General features: G+C 40.4%; 1 protein-coding gene across 4 annotated transcripts in view; it reads right to left on the reverse strand.

The window, feature by feature from the left end:
* Positions 1–24,811, reverse strand: part of A1CF (APOBEC1 complementation factor) — an 84,003-nt gene that overhangs the window by 17,936 nt on the left and 41,256 nt on the right. For all 4 annotated transcript variants that reach the window (XM_080640031.1, XM_080640029.1, XM_080640028.1 and 1 more), the window contains 5 exons: positions 21,690–21,824; positions 19,741–19,871; positions 16,814–17,052; positions 8,399–8,563; positions 4,446–4,543 (listed from right to left, as the gene is read on the reverse strand). In XM_080640031.1, coding sequence (XP_080496157.1) covers positions 4,446–4,543; positions 8,399–8,563; positions 16,814–17,052; positions 19,741–19,853 — 615 coding nt within the window. In that variant the 5' untranslated portion in view covers positions 19,854–19,871; positions 21,690–21,824. The remainder of the gene's footprint in view (positions 1–4,445; positions 4,544–8,398; positions 8,564–16,813; positions 17,053–19,740; positions 19,872–21,689; positions 21,825–24,811) is intronic.

Consider the following 24,811-nt stretch of genomic DNA (forward strand, 5'->3'; position numbering starts at 1 on the left):
TGTGATGTATATGTTTTAAATTACATGTTTACATGTTTATGTAATTATGTAATTCTAAGACAGTTTAGGTTAATTATGGAGATTACAATCTCCAATACATAGCTGAGTACAATGAAGATAAAAGGAAACCAATAAAGAGATCTTATAAATTATTAACTTTTTGGTTATGGGTAGCCCAGTTGGGCCTTCCTGGCTGCTAGCCAACTAAAGGTCTTGCTCCTTAGAGTTGCTACACAATAAGTACATTTTCACTGGGAAGGAGGAGAGACCTAAAAGGTGAGGCACTACTCAAGGAAGAGACATCTGAGGCCATTACCTTGACCCCCACATGTACTTCCTTGGGAAGCAACCTTTTGGCCTGCTGAACAGTTGGTAACTAACAAAGGAGATGGTGGATAGTACTGAGATTTCTCAAGTCCAGAACTCCTGAAAATTTGTCCTCCAGAATTATTGAATTGGTTCTATTCTGACACAAATTTTTGACATTGAAAACAGCTCCAGATAATAGCTGAGGATAATAGTTGAACATAATAGAAGTGTTTAGATCTACATGAGTGACTCACTTCTCTGTAGCACGGTCATACACAGAGACCAGGATAGCTCTCAACAAATACTTGATAGAGTAATGTATTCCTTATCAAAGTAACAAGGAGTTATGAGAAAGCTTTTGTGGTTTCTTTCTAATAATATGATGGTCTCCTATTTTATATAAATGAAAGAAATGACATAAAATGTTCCTGCAGAAATTCCCTTCCACAGTAGCAATCATCCACCCTTATTATCTGATGTCATGAGCAATTCAGTGGCTCCTGGGTCATTGAAGTCTGCTAGATAGAGCTCGTGATTCATCCTGACCATGTTGTTCAGTCTCTGGGGCAACTTATCCCTGTTTCCATGGATCTAACCTACTTTTTAGTAGCAGGAGCCAGTGTCAAATGAAACACACACACAGAGAATCCAGCTAATATTCAACTGTTACATTGTCATTCATGTGAATAGAAGAAATGGAGTATTGAAGGAATGAGGTAAACTTGGATTATATCATCAGTCTTTTCTTGAAGATGAGAGACCTAAATAGGTCTCTGCTTATAGGCACTTTCATATCAAGAGACCTTTGTAATAGAATAATTACACACTGCAAAGTCAGATTTCTTATTGTGATAGATTTTGTTTTGCATTCCTCTGCCATTCAACAGTGTTTTAAACTCAACATTGTATTTTAGTTATTTGGTTTAGACATTTCAAGAGCTAAGACAATATCTCATTAATCTGTATATCCCAAGCCCAGCAAAATTTTTTGTACATCATGAACATCCATAAATATTTATAGAATAAATGAATGATCACATCCAAAGCTCAATTAATCACTTTTCTCTTTAAATAGGCTCTCCTGCCTGGCTTCCCTAACAGTATTATTCTGGTTTCCCATAATGAAAACCTCATCCTTCTTTCTTACCCCTACATCCAATCAGTTCCTGAGTCCTTTGAATTCACCCCCCTTAGTCCTATGTACAGCTCTCTTCTACACCTCATTCCCACCCTAGTTCAAGTCCTGTTTCTTTCCATTTGGATGACTAATAACATTTTAACTAGTTGCAATTACATCTCTCTTCCTATTCTATGAAATTTCAATTATTAGTAGGTTCATTTCCCTAAATTATAAATATGATAATTACTCCACTGCACAAAATATTCAAAGCCTCACCTTGCTTAACAAATCCTATCTAATAAAAGAGTAATATGAAAATTGACCGTCACTCCAACACACAAGATGGCTGCCCCCATGTGGTCAAAGATGGCTGCCCCCATGTGGACACAAGATGGCTGCCACAAGATGGCCAGCAGGGGAGGGCAGTTAGGGGTGACCAGGTCAGCAGAGGAGGGAAGTTGGGGGTGACTGGGCCTGCAGGGAAGGGCAGTTGGGGGGGACCCAGGCCTGCAGGGGAGGGCAGTTAGGGACAATCAGGCTGGCAGGGGAGTGGTTAGGGGGTGATCAGGCTGGCAGGCAGAAGTGGTTAGGGGCAATCAGGAAGGCAGGCAGGAGAGCAGTTGGGAGCCAGCAGTCCTGGATTGTGAGAGGGATGTCCGGCTGCCTGTTTAGGCCCGATCCTACTGGGATCGGGCCTAAACAGGCAGTTGGACATCCCTCAAGGGGTCCCAGATTGGAGAGGGTGCAGGCTGGGCTGAGGGACACACACCCTATGCACGAATTTCATGCACCAGGCCTCTAAAATATAAATATCTCTATGCATACTCAAAAGTTTTCATAGTTCTTAGAAAAACTTATACCACATTATAGTGAAATCTAATTATAATATTTAGTGTATATTTAATAATAATATTGAATATCTATTTAACTATATATGTATCTACTTCTATGAAAATATCTACCTATAAATATATATAGCTTTAAAAACTGGAAAAAGTTTGAATATGTTTTCATTGTAATTATTTCAAAGTTTGAATTATTTATCAATTATTCATAACTTAGCAGTTAGTTTAATGATCATATAATAAATAATAATAAATTAGCACTTAATTCAGAATATCCCCCCTTTTCAGCAATCATTTGTATACTTAGAAATGTTTTCAAATTGAAAAAAACTTACCTGCAAATTCTTTTAAATAATCATTTTATGATATTAAATGTAATAATCAATGATGATAATGTTTTGCTACATAGACATGTATTAAATATGCATTAATTTTTTGCTTTTCAGTTTTCTTTTTTATTTTAAAGTCAATACTTTTCCTCGCAGTACTCAAACATTTTTGTAGGTCCTGGAGAAGCTCTTATGCCGAGGCCCCACTGTGTCTGAAGGGCCTACTCCCCAGTGGTCTTCAGCCTCTTTGCCCTGGGGTGGGGGGTGATCTACATGGAGTCCTCTTCAGGGCTCCTGGGCCTTCTGGATTATGATTGGGTTTGGCCCATAGGGAGTCCTGGCAGGAGATAAGAGAAAGAGCTAACAGTGAGTTCTGGCTATTTCTTCCTCTGCTCCCTCTCTGAGAGGTCAGCTAAGCCTGGATGTGTTTCTTGACCAAAGATCACTACTTCTCTCAGAGACCTGCTCTACACATTCCTCTCTGCTTTAGTTTCTTGTTACTTCTCCAGCCCTTGTCCCTTTGACTTAAGAAATGCCAGGAGCTCTAGGTTCTTGCACTATATCTTGATTCTCTGACTCTGCACTCACACCTTTGTAATAAGTCCCTTTGCCATCTGTGTCCTTTTAGGATCGACTGATGCGAAGCCCAACAGGTAAAATAGCCTGATGTATTATGTTCTCACCAAATTGGTCTGCTTTTACTGTTCTCAAATCATAACTTGCTCTTTTTAAATTCTGTGCCTCTGTCTAAGACTGCCTCTCCTTTTCCATGTGTTGGAGTTTTTTTTCTCTTTTAAAATTCTGCCCAATTTTCATGGCTTTATATTTTAGATGGCCAGCAGGGGAGGGCAGTTAGGGGTGACCAGGTCAGCCCTCTTCTCATATTCATGAAGATTTTCTGGTTCTTTATGAACCACTCATCCTTTTTGTGAACACCTTTGCAAAAATGTTTGTGACTTGTTTTATTCTTCTGGCAGACTTTTAGCTCTTTGGTAAACATCTTTGGTTTGATATTTTTTGTATCCCAGACATTATTTAGCATGATAAGTGGCCTATGGAAGTTCTTGAATGTGTATTGGATTGAAGTAAATATATTGATTTCTACATATAAATCAAAAGTAAGGATATAGCCGGAACCGGTTTGGCTCAGTGGATAGAGCGTCGGCCTGCGGACTGAAGGGTCCCGGGTTCGATTCCGGTCAAGGGCATGTACCTTGGTTGCGGGCACATCCCCAGTGGGGGGTGTGCAGGAGGCAGCTGATCGATGTATCTCTCTCATCGATGTTTCTAGCTATCTATCCTCTCCCTTTCCTCTCTGTAAAAAATCAATAAAATATATTAAAAAAAAAAAAAGTAAGGATATAGAAGTTAGTTTTCCCCCAGACCTTATTCTTGGCAAGTGAAGTAGTTCCAAGCTTTCCAGAGTTGGAAGATCAAACGTTAAGGGCAGAATAACAGCTACCTTGACATTTTTTTCCTGATCATCAGCCTCTAAAATACTGCACTACAAAGATGATAATCTCTTTAAAGTAATGAGTGAAAATTGGAATGGGTGAAAAACACCTCGAAATAATCTACCCCAATATCCTCTTTCTAAGGAAATTGAGCGCCAGCAACTTGCCCAAGTCAGCCAAAATTAGAGATAGAGTTGGACATGCAAGCGACATGTTTATCATACTTTTCCATCACTTTCTTCTTTTTTCATCTTAAATGAACAGAGGCAGCCATGTCAGTGTTGCAGAAAACTTGAGTGAGGTAGACTTGCAGGATTGTTCTTTTGAATAAAATTTCCACACCATACTTTGATGGAATCTGTACATTTTTTTTCTTTGTCTACATTACCTTCCCATTTAAAGCTTTCATGGCCTCAATTGCGTCTTCTCGGTTATTGAAGTGCACAAAAGCATAGTCTCGGATTTTCTTCACCCTCTCCACAGCACCTATAAACAGAGTGAAAGTATCATCATGAACCTGTTGTTCAAGAATATTGTTGGTTGCCCAATTTTAAAAATTAACTTTTGCCTAGAGTGACGTTAAGATGGAAATTTGTTTTAACATTAACTTGTTTGCAGTTTAGCGTGTTGCTATCCTGTTAGTTACTAGTATACTCACTTGGGTGTAGCTTCAGAGACCATGTTTTCTTTTGCTATGCTTAGTTTCTAAAGACTATATAGGATGGGTCCCTATGCCAGGGAGAACCAGAAGAGGCCATAGGTCCTCCTTTCTTCCTCCACTATCAAAGTTCAATTATCCCCTTAGATCCAAAGTCACAAAGCAATCAGAGTTTCTGCTCTACCATATGGCTTATTGTTATAAACTGTCTTCCTTTGGGATAATGATAGTGCTGTAATGGAAGGATCATTTAAAAACATTGCAGTCCTCTCTTCTCTCTCCCCTCGGCACTCAACCCTTGACTTCTTATGACAATGGTTGTACAGAGCACGATTGTCTTGTCAAGCTGGAAGATAAAGGTAGCTGAAACCATGAAGCAGGAGACATGTAATTAGCTGAATTCCCACATGGTCTCTTTGTTCCTTCAGTGCCAGGTGGGCTAATTCTTGTGACTCTTCCCCATGGCTTGTCTTAGTCATTGAGAAGTAAGCGGTGGGCCATGAGGACCTTTACCCTTCTCGTCTTTGATTCATTTATTCATCAGTGCCATCCTCCATCCAGGTTTTCCTGGACTCTTAGCACTTTGAGGGCAGCATCTGCTTCAGAGGCATCTTGGGGTAGTCTTCACCCAGTTCCCCAGAGTGCCTTGTGCTGCTCAGTAAATAGTCATGGAATGAGCACATATTATCAGTCAATTCACTCTCCGACTTCTATCATCCCCGTTAGCTGGGTGGCATTTCAGATGATAATGATTTAGGTGTCCTAAAATTCATCTTGCAGATGTTGAAATCAGCTTGCATTTTTGAGCAATAATGTCCACCCACACCTGATTTTGGAAATGTGGATATATGAAAATTTAGCCTCATAAAACAGACAAATGAGAAAGTGAGAGTTTGTTATCATAAAAGCTGTTTTTCTCTACAACAGTATTCACCACATGGCTACTTTATTGTATTCCTTCCTTGGCGTATAGGAATTTATTTACTGATTGATAATCATTGGGCAGAAGATGAGGCAATAAAATATCAGTGGTAACCCATCAGCAATAAAGAATACTCTTTGAAACCATAATTGGAAAAATATGACTTTGTTTATTATCAATTTGTCAGAAGACAAAATTATCAGAAGAGAAACACACCTATAATCCAAAGGGAAGATTATCAGAGGGCCATGATTCTCAAAAGTGTGGTCCCAGACCAGTAGTATTAGCTTCAGCCTGGAACTCAATAGAAATGCAAATGCCTGGACCCACCCCCCCAGACCTACTGAATCAAAAACTCAGGGGGCACGGCTAGCAATCTGTTTTAACACGCCCTCCAGGTGATTCTGATGTTAAACTGTTTGGAAAATCAGATTCTGAAGAACGCCTAGAATCAGAATTTCAGCAAATACCCTTAGGCTACACTAGGGAAGAACACACATTTTTAGCCCCCAGTTTCTGTTCTGATTGCCATTTATTTTTCTGAGTGGCATTGTACTGTTTTCTGGTTAATCAGGGTTAAAATAACACATGATCAAATATTTGCAGGGAATGCTCTGATTCCTCTGAGGGATCTAATCTCATATTTTCCACTGGAAACTAGTTGGCTCTGACTTTTTCTTTCCAATACAGCAGGTGTCTGCTAGTCTCCACCCTCTGCAACTCACTGATTGTTTTCATATAATTAATAGGGCCTGGGCACGTGTCTCTCTTCAATGTGCAGACTTGGAAAGCTGATAATCAGTAACCAAAAGGAAGCAGCCTTTTAGTATTTTCACATTCCTGTCCTTTTCTAAGAAAGTCTTCAGTAGATAAAACTAAGAGGTATTACTTGCTCTGGGAAGATAGAAAATCAACACAAAGTGGGGTGGTGGTGAGTAAGTATTATTTATGCACACAATGCCAGTTCCTATGCCCCCGACTGGATCAACTTTCAGGTCTCAGCTCACATGTCACTTCTGCTAAACATGAGTCTTCTCTGCACCCCAAGAGTAGACTGTCATTCCTGTTACTCTTCTGGAGCATCTTAAACTCCTTTCACACACACCACACTTGTTAGGTTCTCCCTCAGTGCTTGGCATAGAGGAGCTACTAAACTAATGACAGTTGAATGAATGAGTGAGCAAATGGAGTGGGGATGGAGCTTGGGAGTCATAGGGTTGTTAAGAACAAGCTCTTAACCAGACTTGAATTCAAATCTTATATTTGCCATTTGCTAGCTCTATGAGGCAGTCAGTCCTTCACAGTCTCTGGATTGATAGCTAGTGGTATGGAGACACCATATACCAAAATGGCATGGAAGGCAGAGTTCCTGAATGCTGGAAATAGACAAATCTCTGGTGAATCTTTGAAAAGGGAGAAATGACATCCTTACCAATTACCTTTAGAAAAAATTAGCTTATTCTGTTACACCTGACACGGAACCCAGGCAACAGAACTATGTGAAGTGGGTATTCTCAGGCAGTTTGAATATGATGGCACTATGGCTTATGTTGATCAACTAACTACCTAGAGAGTTACTGCTGGAGACAGAAAAATTCTCATTTCTAGAAAGGTGTTAACACAGTAATACACTTAGGCTAGAGTGTGTTCCAAGACACAGTAATCCCACAAGATGGTCTGCCAAAAAAACGGGATGCAAGGTCCAAATATTTGGGAAATCCAGCATTCTCTATCTCTTTTTTCAGAGATTTTCAAAGCCTATCAGAAGGTTAAGGACTCTGATAAGTCCCACAATAAAAAAATCTGTTTACTTTTGTTGTTTCTAGTGTTTACAAACTTATTTGACTATGAATCTCTTTTATCAGTAACATCTGCTAACAGTCTGGAGAAATAATGTTCTACAGAACTGACGTTGGGAAATGCTTGTTTGCACTTTGTTTCTTGAAATGCTTTACCTGCCTCAGTGTTGAAGCTCTTACATGAGAAAAAAAGAGATGGGGAGTCAATTTCATGACTTCAGATTGATACTGAAAAGTACTGATAAGATGAGCAGCAGCTAATTATCACCCTCCACCTTCCCTCTATTCCTTTTTCTTCTTCTTGCCCAAATGAGTTTTCTAGAATTAATCGTCACCTACTTACTTATGAACCTAAACTCACAATCATATTCCATGAGACCAGTGATTCCAAACTGGGGGCACCTTTGCCCTCTACAGTACATTTGGCAATGTCTGGAGATAGTTTTGGTTATTACATAATGGGGGTTGCTACTGGCATCTAGTGGGTAAAGGACTGGGATGCTGCCAAATCTCCTATAGTGCATAGGACAGAACACAAGTAAAAATTATCTGGCCCCAAATGTCAAGAGTACTGAGACTGAGAAACCATGTATTAGATTAGGCCATGTATTCATTAATATAGTAAATATTTGTTGAGCATCTAACATGTTCCAGCCACAAAGACAGGGGCTGAAGAGACAACAAGAGCAAAAAGAACTCATGGAATTTATAGTTTAGTGATGGAACTATGTATCCATTAAGTAATCACACAGATAAATGTAAAACTATAATATTGATAAATGTTATAGGACCATATGTCCCTATTTTCTAATCTAAAGGTATAAGTGTAGTTTTAGTAGTCTGCATGCAATTCTCAGAATGATAAATGGAAGCTATCTTATTTGAAATTATGGAAGTCATTGTAAGCACAAGTGTTTTTAAAATATGTTTTGAACAAGTAATCTTCTATGGTAATGTCTTACCTGGTTTAATATTATTGAATTCTTTTTCAATCATCTCTTCAGAGGTAGACAGCATTAGGTTTCTCACATACAGGATTTTCACTGAAGACATTGTGTCTTCATCAACTTCTACTTCTGGTTCTGCCCAGTCTACTGCAATGGGGTGTCCCCATAACTGAATTCTTCCTACGGAAAGGATCACAAGTGTGATTAGTTATATAGAAATCAGGACAACATTATCTCAGTTCAGACTGATGGCCTTTTACATGGAACTGACCCTGGATATCTTAACTGAACAAGAAGAACAATATTAAAAGAGTAGATTATTTATTTTAACAGACATTCCAAATAAATGTAGGAGCTGGCTAGAAGGGAGTTCTGCATTGTAAGTGGCTTATTGTAATGATTGAGTATAAAGGAAACTAGGATGTGATTTGAACCTGAACAGAAATGAGGCAGCAATGGGCAAGTTGGGTCTTAGAACAGCTCCTACAGGGTGAAGGTTGGAGGTGAGATGGCAAAGGGGGAGAAGGGAAAATAATGGATGTAGGGCTCAGACATCAAGTCTGGCTTCACGAAACACTATAAAGGTCACTAGGAAGTATTTCTGCTGCTATTGGAATCTGTGTGGCCAGCTGCCACCACTGAGCTGTCCAAAAAATGGAGCATGGACACAGGTGGGGAGGGCTCAGGCATCCCTCATTTGTCCTGTGTCTATTTCACTTGGTCAGGACTCTGATCCACTCACTGTCTTCCCTCTGAGTTTTCTCTCTTTCAGAACATGGACAACTTGGGAATCTGGAGAAAAACAATTTTTTAACCAAATTAAAAAATTTGGCTGGCTACTACTATAGACAACTGTAAACTGGGATCATAAGAGCAATGGAAAATTCTATAATGAGAACCTGAACTCTTCTCAAAAGGCTAGTTGTTATCCATGCCTACGTATATTGTTGAATTCCCTATAAATTGCAGTTTATTGAATGTCTTGCACTGTATTATGTGTTTCTCATACACCATCTCAGTCCCTTCTCACGGTATCTCTATGGGGAGGGGAATGACTTTCTCAATTTTATAGACGAGGAAATGAGCTTTCCAGAGGATCTGTTTCACTTCTCACTGCTCCTGTTATGTGTTAGTCACGCCCTGTACCCCTACACAGTACAGATCTGTGTTGAAGCCATGAGAGGAGGGTGAGGGTCGGCTCAATTTCAAATTTGATTGAAATCTTGTTGCTTTATATTAGTTGTTACAGAACAAACTATATTCCGGAAGCAATAAAAAGCTTGAGGGAACAAAATCAGAAATTCTCAGTATTGGTAAAGGTTTAGTTGTTTAATCTTTACACATGGGAGGCAATTATTTTCAATCAAAATGCATCTTTTTTTTTTTTTTTTTTTTTTTTGCACAGTAGTCAATGAAAGCATCTGTGGCATTGACATTTTAAAACCTGAAGAATAGACTCACCCTAATGAATTAGCTGATGCTAGAGACCCTGGCCTTTGCTACCCCAGCTGGCTAGGTACCTTGTTCTGCATTGCTTCCCAGAGATAGTTTCTTTCATTACTTTTTTTCCTTCCCTCCCCTCCTGTCCCCTTCTACTCCTTCCCTTCCTCTTCCAGGCTTTACATAGACTTTGCTGTTTCCCTTATCCCAGGACCCATAGGACTCCCAGGTGACTCTGGTTTCTGTAGCCTAGTGGTTCTCAGCTGTGGCCCCACATTGGAAGAGCTTTAAAAAAATTCCTCTCAGTGGTGTGCTGGATCCAGCTCCTATCTGTTTGCAAGAATAGATTGTTACATTTCCAGAATTGTGTGAGCCAGTGGATATCACCTTGGTAGCTTGAAATCAGCCACAGTGGGAGTGCTAATACCATGAAATTGGCAAATGTTACAAGTCAGGGCTTTTGATTTTTTCCTGGGAGTTGGCTGTTGAAGCTTTACCAGCTCATCGCGGACCCTTGGACTCTCCTCAATTCTGGAATAAGTGGTCTGGGCCTCGGGACTTTTATAAGCACCTCGTTTCATTTTAATATGCAGCCAAGGTTGAGAACCACTGTTCTGTACACTGATTTTGCCTTCCTAGCCTGGTACCATGGTTAAGTAATCCATGAGCCTGAAGATTTGCAAAAGCACAGAAGGGAGAGGCAGTATGGGAAGCAGTGATTTCCATGAACATCCCTGTGGAAGTCAGTGCTGGAGAGTAATCTGGTAACATAGGCTTTGAAATCAGACAAGTTCAAATATCAGATCAGTGATCCTGGCTGCAGAACATAATCTTTCTAGGCATCAATTTCCTCAACTGTAAAACTGGGATCATAAAAGTACCTCCTTATTGGGGATGTTGTGAAGACAACAAAAGAAGATGATGCATATAAGAGACTTAGTTTATCACTTGTGAATGAAAATTCAATAATGCCCTCTCCTCTTGATATACAGTATGTGGTTATTTTCATGTATATATACTTTCCTCAGAATACCTACCCTGAGTGTCGTAGTTGGGTATACTTTTTAAAAATGTATTTATGTATTTTTATTGATTTGAGAGAGTGAGAGAAAAACATCGATCGCCTGCCTCCTGCATGCCCCTACTGGGGATCAAGCCCGAAACCTGAACTGGGTATAAAATTTTCAGAATCTCCGATGTCATTTATTTTATTTTTTATCCTTTCCAGAGGATATGTTTTTATTGATTTTATTATTTATTTATTTATTTTTGGAGTCATATATGTATGACTACAAATCATGGTTTTGTCTGTCTGTCTGTTTGTTTTAGGTAGGGCAGACAGTTCAACATCCTAGCAGGGGTCCTCAAACTTTTTAAACAGGGGGCCAGTTCACTGTCCCTCAGACCGTTGGAGGGCCGGACTATAGTTTTAAAAAAAACTATGAACAAATTCCTATGTGCACTGTGGGCCCGGGATGAGTCGGCTGCTAAGCAGGACAGGCAGCGGCACCCGGCGGGCCAGATAAATGTCCTCGGCGGGCCGCATGTGGCCCTCGGGCCGTAGTTTGAGGACCCCTGTGAGAGCCAAAGTGCCAGAGACCTCCCCGGGCCTTCTCTCTCCTGGGAAGGAATCATAGAGGGGACTCAGGACTGTCAGGTAAAATCTCAGGTGCAGACATTGATAACATAGTTCAGGCGGCTACTCCATCAGGCTCAAAGGGCTCCTGTTTTCTCCTGGGGCTTCTCCTAGGGTTGCAGGCTTGGCTGATCAGCCCAAGCTTTAAAGCTCCAACAATCAATTGGGCTAAGAGGGGCAAGGAGAGGGGCCTTGGCACTACCCCCTGGAGCAGATTGAGAGTCGACCTAGCTCCTGCATATACCCATCAATACCATACATATCTCTGGAACCTGGCTTTTTGCTTTTAGGCAACATGTTTATCTTTTGTTTTTAATTTATTGGGGTGGCATTGATTAATAAAAGTATATAGATTTCAGGTGTACAATTCTATACTATAGACAACATGTTTCAAACTGCACCTCAGACCCAAGCTTCTTATTACCTAAGGCTGGTCTTTGCCGAGCCAAAGTTAAATTTCTCCTTCAGAGTTTAAAACTTTGTTAGAAAGGGAAAGAAGGAAGGAAGGAAGGGAGAGAGGGAGGGAGGGAGGGAGGAAGGAAGGAAGGAAGGAAGGAAACTGAAAGAAGGAAATAAAATAGGAAGACAAATCTTTTTTTTTTTTTTAATATTTTATTGATTTTTTTTTACAGAGAGGAAGGGAGAGGGATAGAAAGTTAGAAACATCGATGAGAGAGAAACATCGATCAGCTGCCTCCTGCACACCCCCTACTGGGGACATGCCTGCAACCAAGGTACATGCCCTTGACCGGAATCGAACCTGGGACCTTTCAGTCTGCAGGCCGACGCTCTACCACTGAGCCAAACCGGTTTCAGCGGAAGACAAATCTTTTTATCTGACAAAGAAATGATCTTATAAATTAAAACTGAGCTGCTTACAGTTATACTTATTTAAACTTCAGCATCTACTTGTTACCATCTGCTAAATTAAAATCTTCATTTAAAACACAGTATTCTTCCACCCCATTGGCCTCCCATAATCTGAGCTTCATCTGAGGAGACGGGCTATTCCATCTTGAACTATTTCCAATTTCAAGACTCGAAAGTGAAGGTGAGACAGTGGTGAGTTAACTTCAATGAAACAGGCCTCACCTGAGGAAGCCCTTCCACATGGTCACTGTAGGTGGGATGGCATCAGAGGGCCTAGCTCTGGAGTATGATCTAAGCCAGTGGTCGGCAAACAGCGGCTCGCAAGCCACATGTGGCTCACAAGCCGCGGTTTGCCTCTCTGTTGACTAATGAGTTTGCCTCTCTGTTGACTAATGAGTTTGCCGACCACTGGACTAGACTAAATGTTACCGTGTAGTTGGAAGCTGTGAGGATTAGGCAATTGTGGCATATTGTGTGCAAAGACGTAAAGGGTAGTATATGACAGTGGTCGGCAAACTCATTAGTCAACAGAGCCGCAAACCACTGCTCACGAGCCGGGGTTTGCCGACCACTGATCTAAGCTGATGTTTGTAGGCTTCCTCTTACACTGAAGCAATTTGGTAGAAGACTTACTGGCACCTCCCAGAAATTTGGAGGTCTTGTTTGATTTTTTAAAAAAGATTTATTGTTGAGAATATTATAGATGTCCCCCATTTTTTCCCCTCTCCACCCAACTCCAGGACAATTTTTTATTGATTTTAGAGAGGAAGGGAGAGAAGCAGAGGGGCGGGGGGGGGGGGGGGGAGAGAGAGAGAGAGAGAGAGAGAGAGAGAGACATTTATTGGTTGCCTCCTGTATGTGTCTGACCAGGGATAGATCCCCCAACCTACGTATGTGCCCAGACTGGGAATCAAACCCACAATCTTTTGGTGTACAGGATGATGCTTCAACCAACTGAGCCACCTGGCTAGGGCTCCCTTGTCATTTAGATTAGAAGGTATGTTACTGATGTTTAATAAATGTTTCCATACTGAATAGTCCCTACGTAGTCCTATTTATCTCCCAATGCAGGTGAATGTTTAGTATTATTAGTTGATAGACATAGCAATGGATCAACAAATTCAGCAGCACAATAGAATCACCTGGAAAATTAAAACACCAGTGCCCCAGAGAAACAGATTTAATTGATTAAAGGTTGGTTTGGGTACTGGTATTATTTAAAAACCTCCTGGGGTGTTTCAAATTTGCAACTCATGATGGACAATCATTGCTTTAGACTTGTAACCTCGGGAGCAGCAGAATCGTGGGAACTTGTTTTAAATGCAAATGATCAGACCACACCCTGGGCCTACTTAATCAGGAATGCTGGTGGTGGGGCCCAGCAATCTGCTTTAGCCAGCCCTCCAGGTGACTCTGATTCGGGCGAACCACGGTTAGACCTCCCCCGGCCCCCAGCATCCTTTGTTATTCTTTGGTAATGTCTGAGTAGGATGTGACAACTTTGTTCCATACATATCTCAGCAAAGATGTATTTTGTTAAACGAGAGTTGCCACTGTTAACAGGAGGTAGGTGGTTGGGGAGCCAGTACATCACTTTAGACAATTTTCTCTGTCTCCACGTCTGGATCAATTAAGAAGGAAAAGCTTCCCGTGGGCTGCGCCTATCATGTTTTTTAAGGACCTCTTTATTTTTTAAAACCAGGCTGTCCAGAAATCCTTTGTTGTTGTTGAATCTATGGTGGGGTAATAGGTAGAATGTCCAAATGGATAATAGATTTTGCTCTCAGGCCTCAGTAGAAATGAACCCCTTTTGCTGAGGCTGGCAATTCACCACTGTGGCCCATCTTGTTGATCTGCTGATGAGGCAGGCTGCCTAAACTCCAGCTGAATAAAACTCAACTCAGCTGAGGCCAATTTAAAGAGATGAGGGCGAGGGGGTACTGCCTTGAACGTGATAAAGTCAGGCAGTGGGTGGGGAGAGTGAAGGAGTGAGTATCCATCTTTCTGGATCCGGACTGAGAATCCAGAGAGAAAAGTCAGGACCTCGAGTGGATGCAACACAACGTGTTTGGGAATTTCTGAAGCCCAGCTGCTCAGCCCTGCCTAACTCCGTCAGCTCCACTCAGGTAAAGACAGCCGCTCTTTCTGTGGGTCCATATGCTGTATTTTTTTAAGAGAGGGGAAGCGAACAAGAAGTTCTGAATCTCTAGGAGCACTGGCTGTCTGGCTCTTGAAAACTTTCCTCCTTTCTGGACTCTCTTTCACTGTCACTCTCCCCCAGTCCCAGAACCATTGTACACATCTCCTTTACAGAGAATAAAGAGAGAGAGTGACCCATGTGGGCTGGAAGAGTGGCGGCCGGTTTCTCAAGGGAGACGTGGCTGAGCTGGGCTTTGAGCATCATCAGTTAGCAGAGGGGAAGGGGATCTCCTTAGGAGCCCAGGAGACAAAGATTAGCATGGTGTCGTCTAGGACATTGAGAGGTTTGTCCTGCCAGAAAAGGGAGTTTTTATTGGGAAGTAGAAGGTAGAAAACATGGTTGTAAAGGACTAGGGTCATGGATGGCAGGCCTTGAATGGCAGGCTGAGAGTTTACTCTTTATCTCATATGCAGTAAGGGGTGGGTGAATGCTTTTGAACTGACAAGTGAGTGACACCCCTTAACCCAGTGGTTCTCAACCTTCCTAATGCCGCCACCCTTTAATACAGTTCCTCATGTTGTGGTGACCCCCAACCATAAAATTATTTTCGTTGCTATTTCATAACTGTAATTTTGCTACTGTTAATGAATCGTAATGTAAATATCTTTGTTTTCTGATGGTCTTAGGCTCTACAGCAGCGGTTCTCAACCTGTGGGTTCCCACAGGCTGAGAACTGCTAGCAGGGTCCATCGGAAAACACATTACGATTCATAACAGTAGCAAAATTACAGTTATGAAGTAGCAACAAAAATAACTTTATGGTTGGGGGTCATCACAACATGAGGAACTGTGTTAAAGGGTCGCGGCATTAGGAAGGTTGAGAACCACTTCCTATCAACAGATAGAGATTGGATTTCTGCTGTTTGCAAGAATTTGTGGAAAGGATGGTACAATATTTTGGGAATGCTAATCTCATAGTAATGTTGAGGATGGAGTAGGCAGAGGTTGGGGGTACATCAGAGAGAGAGCAGAAATGGGAGAATAATTAGGAGACCTTGGAAAAAAAAATCTAAGTGGGGCGGTGGGTGGGGGGAGGGCGGTATCTGTGTTAAATTATAATGGTGTCCTAAGAACAGGATTGAAATGGGGACTTTTCAGTGGCAGAATTGTTGGTTTCGAAGAAGAGAGGAGTTGAAGAGGACAGCAACATATTAAGTCCCAGTCACTGAGAGGTTAGGTTTGCCCCATGAGGAGCTTTAGTGATTCTATGCAGCTGTGAGTCAGATGACATGACCACTGGGTAGTGAGCAAAAAGTAAATGGAAACTTCAACATTAAAAACATGCACCTCTCTAACAGACTCAGCAGTTTTTTTGGGGGGGAAGGGTGCATCTCATCTTTTTCACTTTCAGCTGCCTTTATGAAAATATTCTTTTAAAAAATCTTCCCCCCACTCAGAAGCCATCTTCAATGTTGGAAATTTCTAGCGGGCTAATCCTACTGTTGGTTTGTTTTGTCTTTAAGAATGTGTACGAGGGCAACCTAAGTTCTGGTGTTTTTGTTATTTGGTTTTCAATTCTGGAAGCTCTCCCATCATGTTCAGGAGAAGAGTTGATTCTGATGTTATGGCCCCAGTCTGTTGTTATGGAAATCCTCTCATTTTAATATTAATTCATTTTAATACCTTACTCTGTGTAAGTCTGAGCAAATATTTTAAAAGGAAGACTTTCAACAATTATTTTCTAAGTTGATCTGACCGAGGCAGTCTAGTGTAGGGGTCTTACATTTAGGAATCAATGGTTATTACCCAAATGGGACTTACCCTATGGTTGTAGCACCTAACAGAGCTCCCTGTCTACAGAGAGTTATTATGTCTGTTCCTCCAAGTTATGCAGAAATTATTAGATACTAGGAGTCATAAAAGAACATCACTTCATTGTCATTGGGATAATGTATCTTTGAAGATTTATTATTTCTACATTGTAATGAATTACACACCCTATTTCTAATAAACCTGATCACAAAATATCTCCATAAAAATAACTTGATTATTTAATTTTAAGAAAATTCTTTACTTTAGGGATTCATGATAAGATTGCTGGAGCTTAAAGTTCTAAATTTCTCTGATGTGTGGAAATTAGACTTAATGCATAGAATCAGAACCCATTCTGTGAAAACTTTAGGGGACTTAATTTATTTTGAGATAGATAAGAAGGATAAAGAGTTTAAAACATAACACAAGCAACACAACAACAACAAACACTTGTTTCCTTTGCTAGGGAGCACAGCAGCCGAGGCAGGCCAGATGGAGTGGGAGACTCGGGTGTGAGCTGGGGGTTGCTAACCTGGGAGGAGTTTCCTCCGGGCCATGGCAGCAGCCCGGTGACTCTGGTATTCCACGAAGGCGAAGCCTCGGTTTTTGGTTTTGTCTGCAGCACTCGGGTAGACAATGACGTCCACAACGCCTTCGGTTACCTTCTTCATTTCTGCTAAGATTTCTTCTCTCTTTTTGGTTTTGGGAATTCCCCCAACAAACAATCGGCAGTTGTCCACGCTGGCACAGACCCCTAAGAGACGCCCATTTCTGCAAAAGGAGCACATGTTTGATTGGCAAGAACCCATGTGTGATTAACAGAAGTTGAAAAAGTATGGCCTTGCACCTGATATGACCTATACACGTGGGATGTTTGGTCTTTACAGTGATTCAACTATTTGGGGGAAGTTGTGACTGCTTTTGAGAAACTGGAAAATCTGTCAACATTGACTCCCCACCCCTTTCTCTCTCTCTCTCTCTCTCTCTTTCATATATATATATATATATATATATATATATATATATATATATATATAATTTAAAGTACACTGCATTCCACATGAGATCACAAGGCTTGGGCAGGCTGCTGTGGACCCTGGATCTCTGTTTTTTTTTTCTTTTTTCTTTTTTTTTTTTTTTTAATTGATCTTTAGAGAGAGGATAGAGAGATAGAATCATTGATGAGAGAGATACATTGATTGGCTGCCTCCGGCACACCCCCTACTGGGGATGGAGCCTGCAACCAATTGAACCAGTGACCTCTTGGTTCATGGGTCAACGCTCAACCACTGAGCCACACTGGCCAGACTTGCTCTGTATTTTTAAAGAAAAAAAAAAAAGGTTGAAGCTGAGTAGCATCTGCTCTTTAGATTAGATGTGGATGTACCCGTTGTCAATTCTCACTCCTCCCTAAACATCCCCATTGCTGAGGCCTCTATACCTGCCCACATTACTCAGGTCTCTGCCTGGCCCTGAAGGTATTTGAATTTGCAACCACTGGTGCTCTCTTCTTTTCCATACAAATTGGCATGCTATTCTGACATGATTGCTATTAAAAATAGTCCCTTAGGCTTGAACAGATTTTTACATGTTATCTTACTTGGCCTCCACTGGAGCCTGTAGGCATGCGGAGGTGTTCTTTCCATTTCACAGATGAAGAACTTGAGACTCCAAGAAATTAAGTGACTTGCTGGGTTCTCAGTTCAATTCCTGTTTCTTCCACTGAATCGTGTTGCTTAATAGCAAGTCAAAGTACACCTTCCTTGGCAGGTTGATTAAACTTTTCTGGGAAACATTTGGCAAAATGTGTCAAACATCTCAAGTGTGCATAATCTGTGACCAAATAATGCCCCTTCTGAAAGGGATCTTAGGAAACAGATGAGCACCAAGTATTATGTGTAAGGATATTGGTTGTTATTTAAGATAACCTGCCTCCAAATGGGAAACGAGCAAAAATATCCCAATATATGGGACTCGTTTAATGTGTCTCAACTGAGATGTTACTGACTTTGGGGCCCTTCATTTCCTCATTGTGTACCATACTATAGTTGTCACCCTGGTTCTTGCCCACTTAATGCCAGTAGCTACCCGTTAGGTCATTGAAAAATGCCTCCTCATTTTCTAAATGTCCCCGAAGGTGGACAATAATGCTGCTGGCTGAGAAGCACTATTTAACAAAAGACGGGCATTCACAGTATAGAATGCGCTACAGTCGCCCTGATTGGTTTAGCTCAGTGGATAGAGCGTCAGCTTGCGGACTCAAGGGTCCCAGGTTCGATTCCGGTCAAGGACATGTACCTTGGTTGCGGGCACATCCCCAGTAGGGGGTGTGCAGGAGGCAGCTGATCGATGTTTCTCTCTCATCGATGTTTCTAGCTCTCTATTCCTCTCCCTTCCTCTCTGTAAAAAATCAATAAAATATATTTAAAAAAAAAAAAAGAATGCGCTACAGTCATTGGACGTACTAATGTAGAAGCATATTTATTGATTTAAAAAGGCAGTTCACGATATGCTGCGGGATTTTTTTTAAAAAGGCTACAAATTAAATATGTGAGAAGGCCATTTTTATTAAACCTATAGAAAATCCAAAAAGACAATAAAAAATCAACATAGTGATTATCTTTGGGCAATGGGGTTATGGAGGAATGGTTTAACTTTTATTACTTTGTAGGATTTTTTTGGTGTATGTGTGTGTGTGTTGCGAATCAGGCTGTGTGACTTTTGTAATAACACAAAGTTATTAAAAATGGTCCAAGTTCCCTTAACAGAAACCCCTTGTTTGTCACGGTTGAAAAGACCCACCCAGGTGAGTGGGAGAATGCTGAGTTCTTGGAAATAGTGGCTTATATGTGCGGCAGGTATTCTGGCGAGGGTTGGGCCACTGTCCCAGTTGCCTTCTCTGCTTTTCTGAAGGACCAAGGACCACGGATCAGATCTGTGACAGGTTCATCTCTGTCGCTCTAGGAACATGATTTTTGGGAGTAGGGTAGAAGGGAAGAGTTGACAAAGTAATCTTTCGGTTTCTTTTTAAACTTTACTTTTAAAAAATGGTTTGCTACTAGATCTTAGAAATTATTATTTTTGATAGTTTGGGGCTGGTCAGCTATCAGTTACCAGCAGGGGGAGCCTAGAGGCTCCATGTTCTATTTCTAAATGTGGCGTTTGTCAGGCACCTTCCCTAGAATTGCTTAGAGAAGAAAAGCCATCTCTCAAAAGCCGAGGGCTTGATTTTCATGTCTCCAGAGCCAGGTATTTAGATGATGCTCCATGAATATTTGAGGAGGAGAAGGATGCTCTGACAACTGTGGGTCTTTTCCAGATGAGAACTTTATCTTTCCCCTGGTCAAAGCAAACCAAAGGCTGTTCTCTACAAGAAAGGTTCTCTCTCTGGCAGGTTCCACTGAAACAAGGCAGAGTGGATGCAGGTGAGGTTGGCTCTGGGGTGTCTGTTCTGCTTACCTGATTTCATAATTATTAAGTTGCTTGATTGCATTCTTGGCCTCCTGTTTATTTGAGAATGTTACAAAGGCATATCCTCTATTGTTGCCATTAAAATCCATCATCATTCTCATTTCATAAATTTTACCAATCTATAAATAAGAGAAAATGAGAAATTCATATTTATGCATTTGTGCTTCCAAATGACCACACATGCGCACACATACACACTAAGCTTTCTGAAGTCGGACACTGCCATATTTGGCATTTGCATCCCAGGTGGAAAGGTTTGCACATGTGGGGTTTGGATCCATTACCTGACTCCTGGGCAAAGGGAAGTTAATTTTAAAAAAGTATACAAGTGGCATTTCAGCCAGAGTTAACAGAATATATTTGTTGACAGAGCAAATGACCTTTCACCACACAACTACTGGGGGATTTATACACAGTTTTTAGGGATCTGAAAACACATTTGTCATCAGAAGTACAATTTCTTGATAGATTCGTCCTTGCCCTCTCCATTGGCCTCTGAAGTCTCCTTAGTGTTATCTTTACTTGGTAATACTCTGTCACAGTTACTTAAAAGAAAAACCAGGAACACTAATTTGGACCCTTGCTAAATCTTCTTACCTAACTTTTTCTCCCACACTTACGTCAAAATTAATACAGACGATGTGTTTCAGAGGATAATCTGGGGAGCCCTGTTATTTCATAGTCTGTAGGCTGAAGGTAAAGGCTGGTCTTAATACAGCTGACCAGGGCCAGGACCTCCATGCAGGAGGGTACTTACTACATCTCTGGCTACAGCCACTCTGCTTTGCCAATATACTACTTGATACTCCAAATGTTCTCCTGAAATACAGGCTCAGGAATTCATGCTTGCTGGCTGCTATAAGAAGGGTGGCCCAAATAGATATGAGGGGCATGTGTGGGGAGAAGCATCATTAAGCATATGCTGTTACACACTGGTTGGTTACCTCTCATCTCAGTCTCACCCACCCTGACCACCCCAAGGTATTCAATGAGGGACACCTATTTCTTCTGGGCTCACTGGGAAAGAGTTCAACATGTTTCACCTCTGTGTTTCAGGTGTTTCTTGCTGCTCATTTTTAGGTTTAGTGTATAAGATTCTATAGGATTAAGTCCATAATATGGCCACAGCCCAAGGGGGATTGTATGTATAAAATTAGACACAGTTCTGAGGCTGAGTTTTACACACACACACACACAGTCACACACACACAGTCACACGCACACACAACTGGTTTTGGCATTTAGGGAAATAAGCAGCTAAACTCATTTTACTGAATTTTCTAGGAATGTGGTTGTTTAAACACCACTTGGTAAATTATTGAAAATAACTGTGAATTTTGTATTTTCCATTTCATTGGGATTTAGTAACAAAATATCATTTGGAATGAAAACTGAGGAAGTTTATCCCTTAACAATTGCATAATTACTTTGAGAACCTTAATAATTATATACTTAATTTTATTGATCCATTAGGGTGGACAAGAAATTCAAACTTGTCGAAATTTTTTTATTCTGCACCAATACATAATAGACACAGTTTTGAGCTATGACAAACCTCCCTATTATTTTTATGTAAAAATGTTGCACACATATTAACATGTCAAGTTAAAGCCATATCTGTTTTTAGACAGGCTGTTGTAGTGTTAGTCTATATTGATAGGCACATGGAGTTTGCAGGAAATGGCATGCCAGTGGAGACCGGGGTATGAAATATAGATTTGATGGTCATCAGCGATGACCTCAGTAGCAGCTAATGTCAAGCTGTCAGTAAAAGGATGAAGAGCCGAGGCTGTCACCTGCAGGTAGGAAGGTTTTATCTGCTTGAGGAATAGCAATTGGAAGACATCATCACTGATGAGGAGAAATGAGCATGGAAGCAAAGTGAAGACAGTAGTACTTTTCCCTTGAAATAGAAGCAAATCTAAACACGGACTCACTTTTTCACACAATGGTATAAGTTCATCCTCAAAAAGGTCTCGGGGAAGTTTCCCAATAAAGATTTCACAGCCCCTTTCTGGGGGCGCAGCATCCCAACCAGGTGGAGGGCCCCCATATTTTCTTTGTCCATTTTCCTGCAAATTCAGGGGAGGTTGAATGGGGGACAGAAGAAAACAAGAGATCTTTAGTCCAAGCTTCTCAATTATTTTTCAGAATTATTCACAGTAAGAAACAAACTTAACATTGACAAATAATAGTGGACTGGTCAGAGGGTGTGAAAACCATAAAAGTCTCTTTGTGTGGATTTTAATATCACACTCCATGCTTCAGTGGCTTGCTTGACATGAGCATGTGAAAACTGATAAAGTGCTGAACAAATATAAGGGGTCCTTATTTTCTGGTGTCACTCAAAATCACCTCATCAAAGGATTGACTATCCTTCGGATCCACTGTGGAGGCTGTGTGGTATGGTGGTAAGTGTTTGGATCTGGACTATTTGGCTCTGATTCACTAGCTGAGGAGCCTTGGACTGATGAGTTCTCAGAACCTCAATGTTCTCATAAGCACAGTGAGGACAATATCAGCTTTTGATTCAAGGAGAGAATGCATCAGATATATATGGTACTGCGCTTGGCATGTGATAATATATTTCTTGGTTATTAATTCTTTTCTTGTGTCCTTGAATTTCGGTTGTTTCATATGCCAAGGAAGGCAACACAAGACCCTAAATAGGAACATTGTGCAGATTACTGTTGGAAGGAGTGGCTGGCTAATTTGGGGCGTAGCTGGTGAGGGACTTAAATCTATTTTCAAAGCTGACAAAATGGTGAGAGGTGTTTACTAATGTTGGATCTCTTTGTGGGGAATAATGCTGTTCTCTGTCCAAATAGAATTAGTTTCTATTTTTTCTTTTGTCCTAACAAATCCTTGGTTAATTTGACATCCTTATTTGGGGAGGAATAGCATTGGTGCTTCTCTGCAATGCCAGCTATGTTTTTCTAAAGGTTAGGGACTTAAAAGTAACTCGGTCCAATGTGATGTGTAGGCCTAATCCACCACTGTCGAACTGCTGGAAAAAGGTAAATTTACTTTACACTTAGGCATAGCCAGAACTCGTTACCATTGTGTGTGTGTGATTTTTGAAGAAAGAAAACTATAAGGGACCAGACATCAATATGCATTACTAACTTTTACAAATAACACTTTAAATGTTTTATACTATAAAATGATACATGTTGGAAAAAACTTAGTAATGTATAAGGTAAAAAGAAAGTTCCTAAATGCACCACCCTACCCATCCATAGATGTAGTTACTGTTAAAAAATTGCACTTCCTTTCCAAATACTTTTTATACATATTTAAAAAAGATATGTGGGTGGTTTAAAAACATTGTTGTGTGCCCTGGCCAGGTGGCTCAGTTGGTTGGAGCATAGTCCTGTACACCAAAAGGTTGCTGGTTCAATTCCTGGTTGGAGTGAGTAGGGCCTCTCTCTCTCTTTCTGCCCCCCCCCCCCACCCCCATCTCCACCTCTCCACCCTCCCTTCCTCTCTATCTAAAAATCAATAAAAATATCTTTGGGTGAGGATTAAAAACAACAACAGCCCAAGTGTAGCTAAGTGGTTGAGCGTTCAATCTATGAACCAGGAACCAGGAGGTCATGATTCGATTCCCGGTCAGGGCACATGCCTAGGGCTCAGTCTCTAGTAGGGGTGTGCAGGAAGTAGGTGATAAAATGATTCTCATCATTGATATTTCTATCCCTTCCTCTCACTTCTTCTGTCTGAAATCAATACAAAACATTTACAAACGGAAATATTGTTTTGTACAATAATTGTTGTTTGAAACAAAGTAAAACAGCTTCCTGCTTCACTGATAAATCTTTATATATACCAACTTGATTCTTTTCTCAATTATTTTATGTGTTGGCACCAAGGCTTTTTAGAGCACAGTATTTCAATGATGTCTGTGGTTGTGATCACATTTTTAATCCTAGTAATTTATATTATGTTGCTCTAAATTAAAAAAAAAAAAAAGATGTCAGATGGGTGATCTACCTTGCCTTGATTACTTTTTGCTTTAAATGACTGGATGTTTTTAATTTTACTAAATATTTAAATATTTGCCTCAAGAGTTCTTGTATTTTTTCTTCTTCCCTGTATTCTTGCAGGATTATCTAGTAGCAAATAATTGTTATTGCTGAGAAATAAAAGAAATGAAATGTTTGATATTTTTATTTTAAAAAGTTAAGAACCCAATGAGTTATATGTCAACTAAGAATGCCCTGAAAAGTATAAATTACATATTTTTGGAGACATATTAAATGTTTTATTTACTTACCTTCTAACAAATGCCTATACAGCCAGACACTGTTCTAATCCTCAAACACCATTATGGGTTCTGGACTGTTACTATCCCCATTTTACACAGAAGCCCAGAGAGATTTAAGTAATTTGCTGAGTTGGGAACTGAAGTCAGGATTTGAACTCAGGCAGGCTGGTTTCAAAGTCCATCAGCTACATTTTTTTTTTTTTTGCTGTGTTACATGGAAACCTAATCACTTATAACAGATCCATACATTTAAATATTTATTTATGAAAAAAATTATCATGCCATTAACTTGAAACCTCTCTGTTGCATTTAAAATCCTTTTCAATTTCCAATTATTTTATTACACAATGTTTTGGGGGGAGGGAATATCTCATACTTATTGCTTATAGGGAGACGTATTCCTATTTCCAAACTATGGCCCGCCTCCTTGGGTCAGCTCTCACCATGTGGTTGGTTGATGGTGATCCCTCAGGCCATTTTTGTATATCTCAAATGTCTAGACATATACTATTCAGTGGATTATTGGAAACAACTTAGAATGAATGTGACATTATTTTTATTCTTCCGGTTGAGGAAACCAAATTTTCATCCCACAATAGTAACATACCAGAATTTCTGACTTGACAAGCTTTGTGTGTTTGAAAATAAATAGGCAATGAACACAATGACCTCTGTAAATTTTCCCTTCACCTTTCTTGCTATAATTGCTACAAATGTCACCAAACTATTTTGTGCAAATCATGTGTATAGGAGAATTCATCTGCTTAAGAGCCAAAAGGATTGGGCAGGAAA

This window comes from Plecotus auritus, assembly GCF_963455305.1.
Source record: "Plecotus auritus genome assembly, chromosome: 9".
In the NCBI taxonomy this organism is placed as follows: domain Eukaryota; kingdom Metazoa; phylum Chordata; class Mammalia; order Chiroptera; family Vespertilionidae; genus Plecotus; species Plecotus auritus.